Raw genomic sequence first — 11308 nt, 5'->3', positions numbered from 1 at the left:
GGGGCTGCCCTGGGCAGTCGGCCCTGCATGCTGGGGTGCCTCCCTGAACGCAGCTGTCAGGGGCTCTGCCTGCCTCAGTTCCCCACACCTGCTCACCCCGAGGTGGGCGTGTCAGGAGGGGTCCTGGGAGAAGGGCCAGGGCCGGGTCTCAGGACCTGGCTGTGAGTGGAGGCGCCTGCTGGAGCCCTTCATCCTGGCACATCCTGGGAGCAGCTGTTTCTTTTCTCCCCATTTACTTTTGGGGACTCGTGGGGGTTGAACCCTGGGGTGCTCTATCTCTGTTACACTTCCAAGGTCTTGCTATGTTGCTGAGGCTGGCCTCACACCTGCGGCCTCCCATCTCAGCCTCCCAAGTGTGTGGGTGGGGCTCCAGGCTGCCCAGGGCCTGGCAGGGCTCTGTGCTCCTGGGGGCAGGGCGCCTGGCGGGCCACGGGCCCCATGTGGCCCAGGCCAGGGCAGGGTAGCTTTGGTACAAGCCTTACTCAGGGGCAGGAGCCAGCTGAGACAGGAGGATCGCGGGTTCCAGGCCAGCCTCCACAGCTTCCCAAGACCCTTAGCAATTCATTCAAAGACTGTGCTTCAAAATAAAAAAGGGTAGCGGGGCGTGGTGGCGCACACTTGTAATTCTAGCATTGGGGGGGCCGAGACCGGAGGATCGTGGTTCGCGGACAGCCTCAGCTACTTAGTGAGGCCCTCCTCAACTCAGTGAGACCCTGTTTCAAAATAAAGAATAAAAAAAATAGGGCTGGGCCGGGTGTGGTGGCGCATGTTTGTAATCCCGGGCATTCAGGAGGCTGAGATCGAGGATCGTGGTTCACGGCCAGCCTCAGCTACTTAGACCCTCTGCAACTCAGTGAGACCTGGTTTCAAAATTAAGAATAAAAAATAGGGCAGGGGGTGTAGCTCGGAGATCAAATGCCCCTGGGTTCCATCCCCAGACCCACACACAGACAAAAAATTAAAAAAAAAATAGAGCTGGGGGTGTCGCTAAGAGGTCCAATGCCCCTGGGCTCCAACCCCAGACCTGCAATGAATGAATGAATGAATGAATGAATGAATGAATGAATAAATGGCTGGGCTCAGAGGTAGAATACCCCTGGGTTCCATCCCCAGACCTGCAAGAAATAAATAAAAGAAAAAATAAAAAAAAGGGCTGGGCTGGGCTCAGCGGTAGAATGCCCCTGGGTTTAATTTCTAGTATTAGAGAGAGAAACAGAGAGAGAGAGAGAGAGAGAGAGAGAGAGAGAGAGAGAGAGAGAAAGAGAAAGAGAAAGGAGGAGGCAGGCTGGCTGACAATGCACCCGCTGCTCCTGGCCGGGCCCTCGGCTGGGTGGGGCGCAGGCGCGGCCTGGCCGCAGAGGGGCCTCGGCCGTGCATTTAATTAGGGGCCGCTGGGCACCAGGGACGCCGTGTTCCCCTGCGTCTGTCCGTTTCCCTCTCTGCCTTCAGCTCTGGGGCTTAACAGCCCCAAGTCATTTGATCCAAACTGCCCCTCTTAATATCTTTAATGCCATTTTTGCAAATTAAAGCATAATGCACCGATTACGAGGATAAAAGCGGGGCCTCTGCATCTGTCCGGAAGCCAAACGGAGGAACGCGTGTGCATCTGTTCAGCCTGCAGCGGTCCAAAAAGCTTTATATATTTATTTTTGGTACTGGGGATTAAAACCAGGGTGCTCTGCTACCAAGCTACACCTCCAGTGCCATATATGTATTTTTTGCGGGTCTGGAGATGGAACCTAGAGGCATTTGACCTCCGTGCTATGCCCCCAGCCCTATTTTTATTCTTTATTTTGAAACAGGGTCTCACTGAGTTGCGGAGGGCCTCACTAAGTAGCCGAGGCTGGCCGCGAAACGCGATCCTCCGGTCTCAGCCTCCTGAATGCTGGGATGACAAGCGCGCGCCACCAGGCCTGCTGCTTTTTTTTTTTTTTTTTTTTTTTAATCTTGAAACAGAGGCTTACTAAGTTGTGAGGGTCTCAGTAACCTGCAGAGGTGGCCTTCAACCTGCGACCCTCCTGTCTCAGCCTCCCAAGCCCCGGGATGACAGGTCGCCATGCCCGGTCTGTGGGTTCCCCAGCACGCCCCTTTTGTGTCTCCCGTGCAGGGCTGCGTGGCAGGGCTCGGGTGGCTGTTCCCTGGCACAGCGGCCGTCTACACTGGCCGGCCCCGTCCTCTGCTCTGCCCTGGGGACTGTGTGGTCCTCAGACGTGACGGCAGGGGCCTGGGTGAAGGAGATGCCCCTATATCCCACTCTGTTTGTGGGCCGGCTGTACCCCATCTTCCCAGAGTGCCAGCCGCGGGGGCACCGTGGCCCCCTAGACTTGGCTTCCCAGGGAGCCCTTCTCCTGCGGGGCCCAGCACCCCCGAGCTGCCCGCTGGCCTAGGAGCTACCCTTCCCGGCCCCATGTCCTAGCCCAGCGCAGCAACCCTGGCGATTTATTTTCTTTCCTTTTTCTGTGTGTGGTACTAGGGGTGGAACCCAGGGGCCTTTCTACCTCCGGGCTATCCTCCCAGAACCCATTTTATACTTTATTTGGAAACAGGGTCTCACTGAGTTGCCGAGAGCCTCAATAAGTAGCCGAGGCTGGCTTCGAACCCGCGCGATCCTCCGGTCTCCGCCTCCCAAGCGCGGGGATGACAAGCATGCGCCACCGCGCCCGGCTAACCCTGGCGATTTCTGACGCTTCCATTAGAGAAGAGCTGGGGAGACTGGGATCCCCATGAAACCAGAGACAGACGGACAGACAGACAGAGACACAGCATATAAGCACACTCCTACAATCCCAATACTTGGGAGGATCACAAGTCTGAGGCCGGCCTCAGCAACTTAGTGGGGCCCCCCACAACTCAGTGAGACTCTGTTTCAAAATAAAGAATAAACAATAGGGCTGGAGGTGTTAAATCCCCTGGGTTCAACCCCCAGTACAGGAATAAAACAAAATAGAAGAGACCAGGCAGCAGGCTGGGGTCACGGGAGTTTATTCAGTTTCCGAGTGCCGGCCCCTGCGCCCAGCCCGGAGATGCCACCTGCTGGCGCTCTCAGGGCCCGTGCCCGGGCGGGCCCGCCTGGCAGGTCCGGCCGCAGGCGCCACAGGCCTCAGGGAGACTGGACCATTTTCTTGTGAGGGTCGAAGACGTAGCGCTTGAAAGTGAGGCTGAGAGCCACGGGCTGGCTGGGCTCGGGCCGCGCCGCACCCTCCTCGGGCCTGGCCGCCTCCCCGCGGCCCCGGCCCCGCTTCTTGAGGGCTGGGGTCAGGAGCTGCATGGTCTCGGGGTTCAGGCCACCTGCAAAGGAACGGGGACAGCTGTCACTCGCTGGACACCGGCCGGCTCCAAATCCTGCCCTGGCCCGACGGCAGCCACACTCCAGCCGGAGGGGCCCCGGGCCGCCCGGCGCTGAGCTGCAGCCACGTCCGACCTCAGACACCCCCGGCTGGTGGGACCGCACCGCCCGCCTGGGGGGCGCAGCTCCGCTCCCCGCGGGGAGACGGGGAGGGGACGCTTGTTCCCCCACCTGTGAGCCGAGGCCAGCTTAGAGGTGCCCTAGGCTGGGGACGGCCTGCCTGCCTGCCTGTCTCTCTGCCTGTCTGTCTGTCTGTCTCTCCTGGGGCCTTAATGCAGGGCCATTCTACCTCCATGATGGACCCCAGCCCTATTTTATTCAGAAACAGAGTCTAAGTTGCTTAGGCTGACCTCGAACCTGTGATCCTCTAGTCTCAGCCTTCCGAGTACTGGGATTACAAGTGTGTGCCATCATGCCCAACTTTTTAATTTAATTTAATTTAATTTAATTTAATTTAATTTAATTTTATTTTATTTTATGATATTGGGGATGGAACCCAGGGGCATTTGACCTCTGAGCTATACCCCCAGCCTGATTTTTTATCCTTTATTTTAAAACAGGGTCTCATTAAGTTGTGGAGGGTCTCCCTAAGTAGCTGAGGCTGTTCGCAAACTGTGATCCTCCTTCAGCCTCCCAAATACTGAGATTATAAGCGTGCATCACCATGCCTGGTTTATTTTATTTTTTAAAAGTATGCTTATCAAGCCGGAGGTAGTGGTGCTAGAGGTAGAATGTCCCTGGATTCAATCCCTAGTTCCAAAACAAAACAACAACAACAACAACAACAACAAATCAACCCAAAATAACAACAAAAACGGGGTCCACTATTTGCTGAGGCTGGCCTTCAACCTGCAATCCTCCTGCCTCAGCCTCCCAAGCACTGGGATGACAGGTGTGCGGCACCGCACTGGCACTTTCCCCCCTTTTAGGTGGCACTGGGGACTGAACCTAGGATGCTCTGCCTCTCAGCTACACCTTAATCCTATTTTTAAATTTTGAAACAGGAGCCGGGCGCGGTGGCGCGCGCTTGTCATCCCCGCGCTTGGGAGGCCGAGACAGGAGGATGGCGCAGGTTCGAAGCCAGCCTCAGCTACTGAGTGAGGCTCTCGGCAACTCAGTGAGACCCTGTTTCCAAATAAAGTATAACAGGGCTGGGAGGATAGCCCAAAAGCCCTGGGTTCCACCCTCAGTACCACAAAAAAAAATAATAAAAAAATAAAAAATAAAATAAATTTAGAAACAGGGTCTTGCTAAGTTGCCCTGTCTTGTCCTCGAACCTGTGACCCTCTTGCCTCGGTCTCTAAGGGCTGGGACGCCAGGCTTGCGCCACCGCAGCCGGCTCGCTGTGACTCCTGAACCAGCCCACACCCGCACGGCTCCTCCCAGCTCCCTCTCCGAAGGCCCGGACATTGTTGCTGGGTCTCTGGGGCGGCTGCGATCTGTGGCCCGGTGGCGGGGTGCCCCGTCCCCCTCTGGTGCCAGGCGGTCTGGTGGCTGGGAGGGGCGCCGGGCTGCGGAGACAGGCGCGGCCCAATCGGAGGCGCATCTCGCCCGCGGAGGCTCCGGTTACACGCGGGCACACCCCGGCTCGGCCCGGCGGGAACCGCCAGGAAATCTATCTGGCGCTGGCAGAGGCCTGGCCGCTTAATTACCCTTCTGCATTGGGCGGCCTGAGGTCCCGGAGCCCCACCTGTGTGTGTGTGCGAGGCCACAGGCCACTGCGTCCCTGTGTGTGTGTGTGTGTGTGTGTGTGTGTGTGGTGCTGGGGATGGAACCCAGGTGCTTCCACCTCTGAGCTACACCCCCAGCGCTTTTTATTTATTTTTCTTTTTTTTTTTTTTTGGTGGTGCTGGGGTTCCTGGAAGCCCTTCTCCCTCCGGGCTACACTCCCAGACCTATTTTATATTTTTTATTTGGAAACAGGGTCTCCTAAGCCAGCGCGCGGCTGGCTTCGAACCTGCGCCATCCACCTGTCTCCGCCTCCCAAGCGCGGGGATGACAAGCCACCACGCCCGGCTGATTTATTTTTCATTTTTTGGTGCCACTGGGGATTGAACCCACAGGCCCCACAGGCTTTCTACCTCTGACCTAAACCCCCAGCCCAATTTTATTTATTTGGAAAAAGGGTCTCACTAAGTAGCTGAGGCTGGCTTCGAACCTGTGCGATCCTCCTGTCTCAGCCTCCCAAGTCCTGGGACTACAAGCGTGCGCCACCCCGCCCGGCTTTTTATTTTTTATTTGGAAACAGGGTCTCACTAAGTTGTGGAGAGCCTCGCCGTGTTGCTAAGGCCGGCCGCAAACCTGCAGTCTTCTTGTCCAGCCTCCCAAGTACTGGGATTGACCTTTTATTTATTTATTTTTTTTGGTGGTACTGGGGTTCCTGGAAACACTTCTTCCTCCGGGCTACACTCCCAGACCTATTTTTATACTTTTTAATTTGGAAATAAATAGGGTCTCTTAAGCCAGCGCTGCTGGCTTCGAACCTGCGGGATCCTCTTGTCTCCGCCTCCCAAGCGTGGGGATGACAAGCGTGCCCGCCACGCCCGGCCTTTTTTTTTTTTTAATTGGTGCTGGGGATTGCACTCAGGGTTACTCTATCTCCAAGTAACAACTCCAGCCCTTTTAATTTTTTGTTTTGAAATAGGGTCAAGCACGTGGCGGGCGCGCTCGTCATCCCCGCGTTTGGGAGGCGGAGACAGGAGGATCGCGCGGGTTCGGAGCCAGCCGCGCTGGTTTAAGAGACCCTGTTTCCAAATAAAAATATAAAATAGGTCTGGGAGTGTAGCCCGGAGGTAGAAGGGCTTCCAGGAACCCCAGCACCACCAAAAATAAAAAAAAAAAAAAAAAAAAAGGAAAGAAATCGGGTCTAAGTCGTTGAGGTTGAGGCTGGCCTTGAACCTTCACTCCTCCGCGTCGGCCTCCTGAGTCCTGAGGGCCGAGCCACTGCACCCGCTCAGGTTCCACTGAAACTGAATGGGAAGAAAATGTGCTTCTTTGCAACACTGTAACTCTCAAAGTGTAAACAGACCAGCAACAAATGGAAACTGTTTCACTTTTTCTTTTTGGTTTCTAAGGGGAATCCCGGCGGTAAGGAGGCTGAGAGCTGAGGATCTGTTTCCAGACAGCCTCAGCTGCTCAGGAGGCCCTTTGCCGCGCAGTGAGACACTGTTTCAAAATAAAGAATAAAAAATACCCTAGGGGTGTAGCTCGGAGGTAGAATGCCTGAGTTCAATCCCCAGTACCAAAATAAATAAATAAAAAGCCCGGCGTGGTGGCGCACGCTGGTCATCCCAGCATTCGGGAGGCTGAGACCTGGAGGATCGCGGTTCGCGGCCAGCCTCGGCTACTTAGCGAGGCCCTCGGCAACTCAGTGAGACCCGGTTTCAAAATAAAGAATAAAAAAATAGGGCGGGGGGTGTAGCTTGGAGGTCGAATGCCCCTGGGTTCCATCCTCAAACCCACAAAATAAATAAATAAAAATAATAAATAAATAAAAGTAAAAATAAATAAATAAAAATAAATAAGTAAAAAAAATAAATAAAAGTAAAAAAAAAAAAAAAAAAAAAAAAAAGGCCCTTGCTTTTCTCCCAGCGCGGGCGGCCCTCCTGGGCTGGTGTGGAGCCCAGACCCAGGCTGCGGTGACCCGGGTGACAGCTAGCCGGCTTCCCGCGGGCGGGCACCCCTCCCAGGGCCCCTCACAAAAGCACAAAGGGCTGGGCCTGGGCCGGGGTCAGCAGGGAGCGCGGGGCCTCGGCCGACAGGCCCTTCAAAGGCCAGCAAATTGCCTACACTACTTTCAAGTCGCGGGATCGTTAGAGGGACCCCGCACTGGGGGGCGGCCGGCGCCCCCATGGGAACCGAGCCCTCGTGAGCGGCGGGGTCACCCCACCCGTCCCGGGCACAGCCTGGATGTCGCCCAGCTCCGGACGGAGCTTTGGAGGAAGGGAACTCGCGGGGCGCAGGGGCCGGGCACGGGCGGAAGCTTCTCATCCCAGAACTTGGGAGGCTGAGAGGGGAGGATGGCGAGGTCAAGGCCGGCCTCAGCAGTGAGGCTAGTTCCCATGAGGATCAAACAGCTGGGGGTGTAGCTGGGAGGTAGAATGCCCTAGGAACACAAGTGCGCACACACGCGTGTGCACACACACACGCGCGCACACACATGCACACGTGAATCCAGCCTGGCTGAAGGCCTGGGGGTAGGAGAGAAGCCGCAGGGAAGAAGTCACTGGGCAGACGGCCGCCACCTCGTCTTGCTTGTGACTGGCCGGCCTGCCCCAGGCGCAACGCCGCGCCCCCAGCTGCGGCAGCATAAAATAGGTCTGGGAGTGTAGCTGGAGGAAAAAAGCCCCTGGGTTCCACCCTCAGTACCAGCAAAAATAAGTAAATAAATAAAATAAACTTACATTTTTTTCTGTACTGGAATGGAACCCGGAACATTCTACCTTCGAGCTCCACCCCCAGCCCTATTTTTTAGTCTTTATTTGGAAACAGGGTCTCACTGAGTTGCCGAGGGCCTCACTAAGTAGCTGAGGCTGGCCTCGAACCCGCGCGATCCTCCCGTCTCCGCCTCCCGAGCGCGGGGATGACGAGCGCGCCCACCGCGCCCGGCTTGGTGGTGGTTTTCTGAAACAGGGTCTTGCTAGGTTGCCGAGGGCTCGGCTGTGGAGGCTGGCCTCGAACCTGCGACCCTCCCGTCTCAGCCTTTCACCAGGTACTAGCGCGACAGGTGTCCCATCTTGCCTGGCTGGCAGCCACCTTTTTTAAATCGTCTTCTTGGCTGGCCGGGGTGGGCGGCTGTCTGATTCCTCCTCTCCGGTATGTTTACAAAGATGCAATTTGCTTTAAAAAGATAAGGTGATTGGGCTTTTTTGTTTGTTTTGTTTTTAAATCAAACCTATGCTCCGCAGTCTCGTAACAAGAGCGCGGGGCGCAGCGCTCGGAGCTCACGCGCCCTCTGATCGGCGGGGCGACGGCGGGACTCCCGTTTTGATGTCTTAATGTTGCCCAACGCTTCCTTTAATTTCTATTAAGCTTCTTAGCGGCAACAATGAATTCTTCAAAAACAACAACGACACAAAGGCCCTTTGCAGGAATCTTCTCCACCCGTAGAAGTGGGGAGGCGCACGCTGGCCACGCTTGGAGGCTGGGTGGGCGGAGAGAGAAATGGCACCGAACTGAGAAGGTTTTTCTTTCTTTCTTTCTTTCTTTCTTTCTTTCTTTCTTTCTTTCTAGGTCTGGGGACGGAACCCAGGGGCATTCTACCCCCGAGCTCCACCCCCAGCCCTATTTTTTCTTCTTTATTTTGAAACCGGGTCTCACTGAGTCGCCGAGGGCCTCGCTAAGTAGCCGAGGCCGTCCGCGAACCGCGATCCTCCGGTCTCGGCCTCCCGAGTGCTGGGGTGACGAGCCTGCGCCACCGCGCCCGGCTCCCGGTCTTTTTTAAATGTTAATATTTTGGTGCTGGGGACTGAACCCAAGAACATTCTACTTCCAAGCGGCACCCCCAGTTCGATTTTATTTTTTATTTGGAAACAGGGTTGCGCTAGGTTTCTGAGGCTGGCCTCGAACCTGAGATCCTCCTACCTGAGCCTCCCGAGCCCTGGGATGGCAGGCTCACACCACCACACCTGGTTCCTTTTTGGTTTCTTATTTGGAAACACGGTCTTGCTAGGTTGCTGACAGTCTCGTTAAGTTGCTGAGGCTGGCCTTGAGCTTGGGAGGCTCGCCGCTCAGCCTCCCAAGTTTCAGGCACAGGCCTGGCGGGGACAGCTGCTCTGGGGGCCCCGGGGTGCTGCACGTCCGCACCCCGCCCTCCCGGGACAGGGCGGCCCCTGCAGGCCACGCCGCCCTCCAGGACGGTCCCCTGCCAGCCCGGGTGGGGGCAGCGATCGCCCACCCCCAGCAAGCGAGGCTGTGCCTGGAGCCTCCCGGGGGGGCTGAATCTTAATGCCCGCACTCCCACCCCAAATATGTACGCGCTTTTAAATAGCAGTTAATCTTCAATTAAAGGGCAGAAAGGAAGATAACTGGTTTAAAGGTAGAGCGTACCGACAATAAAAGTCCCCTCCGTATTACTTTGCTTTAAAAAAATCCCACATATTAAAAATGTCATTTTTATGACTTGGGAAAGGAAAAAAAAAAAAAAAACACGTCTCGAATAATGAGGAGGAACAAAGGCTGGGGGGACGGCCATTTTCCAGGGCCCATGTGGTCTCTCTGATCACGGTATCAGCCGCGGCCCAGGCTGCTCCTCGGGGCTCAGCCCCCTCGAGCCGGCCCCAGGCTGGCTGCACCCTCCCAAGGCTGGGTCTCCTTCGGAGGCTGGCTAGCCTTTCTTTTTTTTTTTTTTTTGAAACAGGGTCTTGTTGCTAAGACTTGGAGTTGGCCTCAAACCTGTGAACCTCCCGTCTCAGCCTCCCAAGAACTGGGCTTCCGGCCGTGTGCCACCACGCCTGGCCGGCCGTCCCTGTCTTGTGGTTGAAAAAGCCACAACCCCTCTGAGAGTAAAATCCCTGTGTCAAATGAAGAGAAAACCCGGTTGCGGGTGGGGAGCCCATGGGGAGGGCGTGGGGGGCGAGAAGGCGGGCCCAGGCCGGCTGACCGGTCACCTGGCAATCGAGGCACAGCGGAATAGTTCTTTGTGGCCGGGGGCTGGGGTGTCAAGGGGGGGCCAGAGGAATGTGGGTGATGGAGGTACGGCGGCCTCGGCGCCTTCAAAGTCCCTGCTGGAGAACAGGCGAAAGGCTGCCCGCTCGGCCGGGCGCCATGGCACATGCCTGGAATCCCAGGTTTTGGGAGGCTGAGATGGGAGGATTTTAGGTTAGAGGCCTGCTGCAGCAAATAGAAAATTAAAAGACTGGCAGTGTAGCTCAGAGGTGGAAAGCCTCGGGGTCCCATCCGCAGCACCAAAATAAATAAAAGCTGAGGGGGAGCAGGGGCTGGCCTGGCTGGGGACGGGCAGCAGCAGGTGGCCCCGGAGGAGGAGGATGAGCTGGACTCCCCCAGGAGGAGCCTGGAGGCGCAGGAGTCCCTCCTCCTCCGGATCCATCTCGGTGCAGCCCGAGGGGGAGAGAGGTCAAGAGTTGAGGTAGCTGGAATTTATGAACCCGGGCGCAGGGCGGGGTGGGGAGAGGGGCCTCCTTCTGCCAAGACGATATTTAATCCCCCCTCCTTTTCCGAGGCGGCTACAAAGCAAGGATTAAGCGCGGGCCCCTAAAACAAGCCCGTAAAATCGAAAAATATTTATCTGGAAGGGTGGCGAGCCCAATAAAAGTTTTATGAAACTTTCACGGCGGGCCTGTCAGGAAGCTGCGCGGGCTCGCCGGCCTCCTGTCAAGGCCCGGGCACGCGCAGGCTCTGCACGCGGGCACGCGCACGCACGCGGCGGGCACGCGCGGGCCGCCCGGCTGTCCTCGTCCGGGGTCTATGGCCGTGCCCGGTCTCCCAGGACAGGTCGCCTCAGTCCTGGACTTTGCCAGCCAGGGGTGTTTGTAACCCCGGGCGGTGGGTGTGACCCCACTTTTGGGGGTGCTGGGATTAAACCCCGGGGCGCTCTACCACTGAGCTACGTCCCAGCCCTTTTTAAAGTACTGGGATTCCAATTTGCCGCCTGACAACTTATGACCCTCTTAGCTACACCCCCATTTTTTGTGTGTGTGTGGTCCTGGGGGTGGAGCCCAGGGGCTCTTCTACCTCTGGGCTATTCTCCCAGACCTATTTTATGCTTTATTTGGAAACAGGGTCTCACTGAGTTGCCGAGAGCCTCACTCAGTAGCCGAGGCTGGCCTCGAACCCGCGCCATCCTCCTGTCTCAGCCTCCCGAGTCCTGGGTTGACAAGCGCGCGCCATCATCACGCCCGGCTATGTTGTATTTTTTAAAATTCTGAAACAGGGCCTCACTAAGTTGCTGAGGGCCTCACGAAATTGCCAAGGCCGGCCTCGAATCCGCAATCTTCTCGTCTC

General features: G+C 56.5%; 1 protein-coding gene across 5 annotated transcripts in view; it reads right to left on the bottom strand.

The window, feature by feature from the left end:
• Positions 1–3100: 3100 nt before the first annotated feature.
• The window catches only part of EEFSEC (eukaryotic elongation factor, selenocysteine-tRNA specific), a gene marked incomplete at both ends in the record, with an annotated part of 101619 nt that continues 93411 nt past the window's right edge, over positions 3101–11308 (bottom strand). For 4 of the 5 annotated variants that reach the window (XM_080718111.1, XM_080718113.1, XM_080718112.1 and 1 more), the window contains one exon: positions 3101–3288. In XM_080718111.1, the coding sequence (XP_080574237.1) occupies positions 3101–3288 (188 nt within the window). Of the gene's footprint in view, positions 3309–11308 lie in introns of all 5 variants that reach the window. The other variant, XM_080718110.1, reaches the window with a different exon arrangement.

The sequence above is a fragment of the Muscardinus avellanarius genome (assembly GCF_963383645.1).
Source record: "Muscardinus avellanarius genome assembly, chromosome: 22".
Taxonomy (NCBI): Eukaryota; Metazoa; Chordata; class Mammalia; order Rodentia; family Gliridae; genus Muscardinus; species Muscardinus avellanarius.
This window is presented reverse-complemented; position numbering and strand designations above follow the sequence as displayed.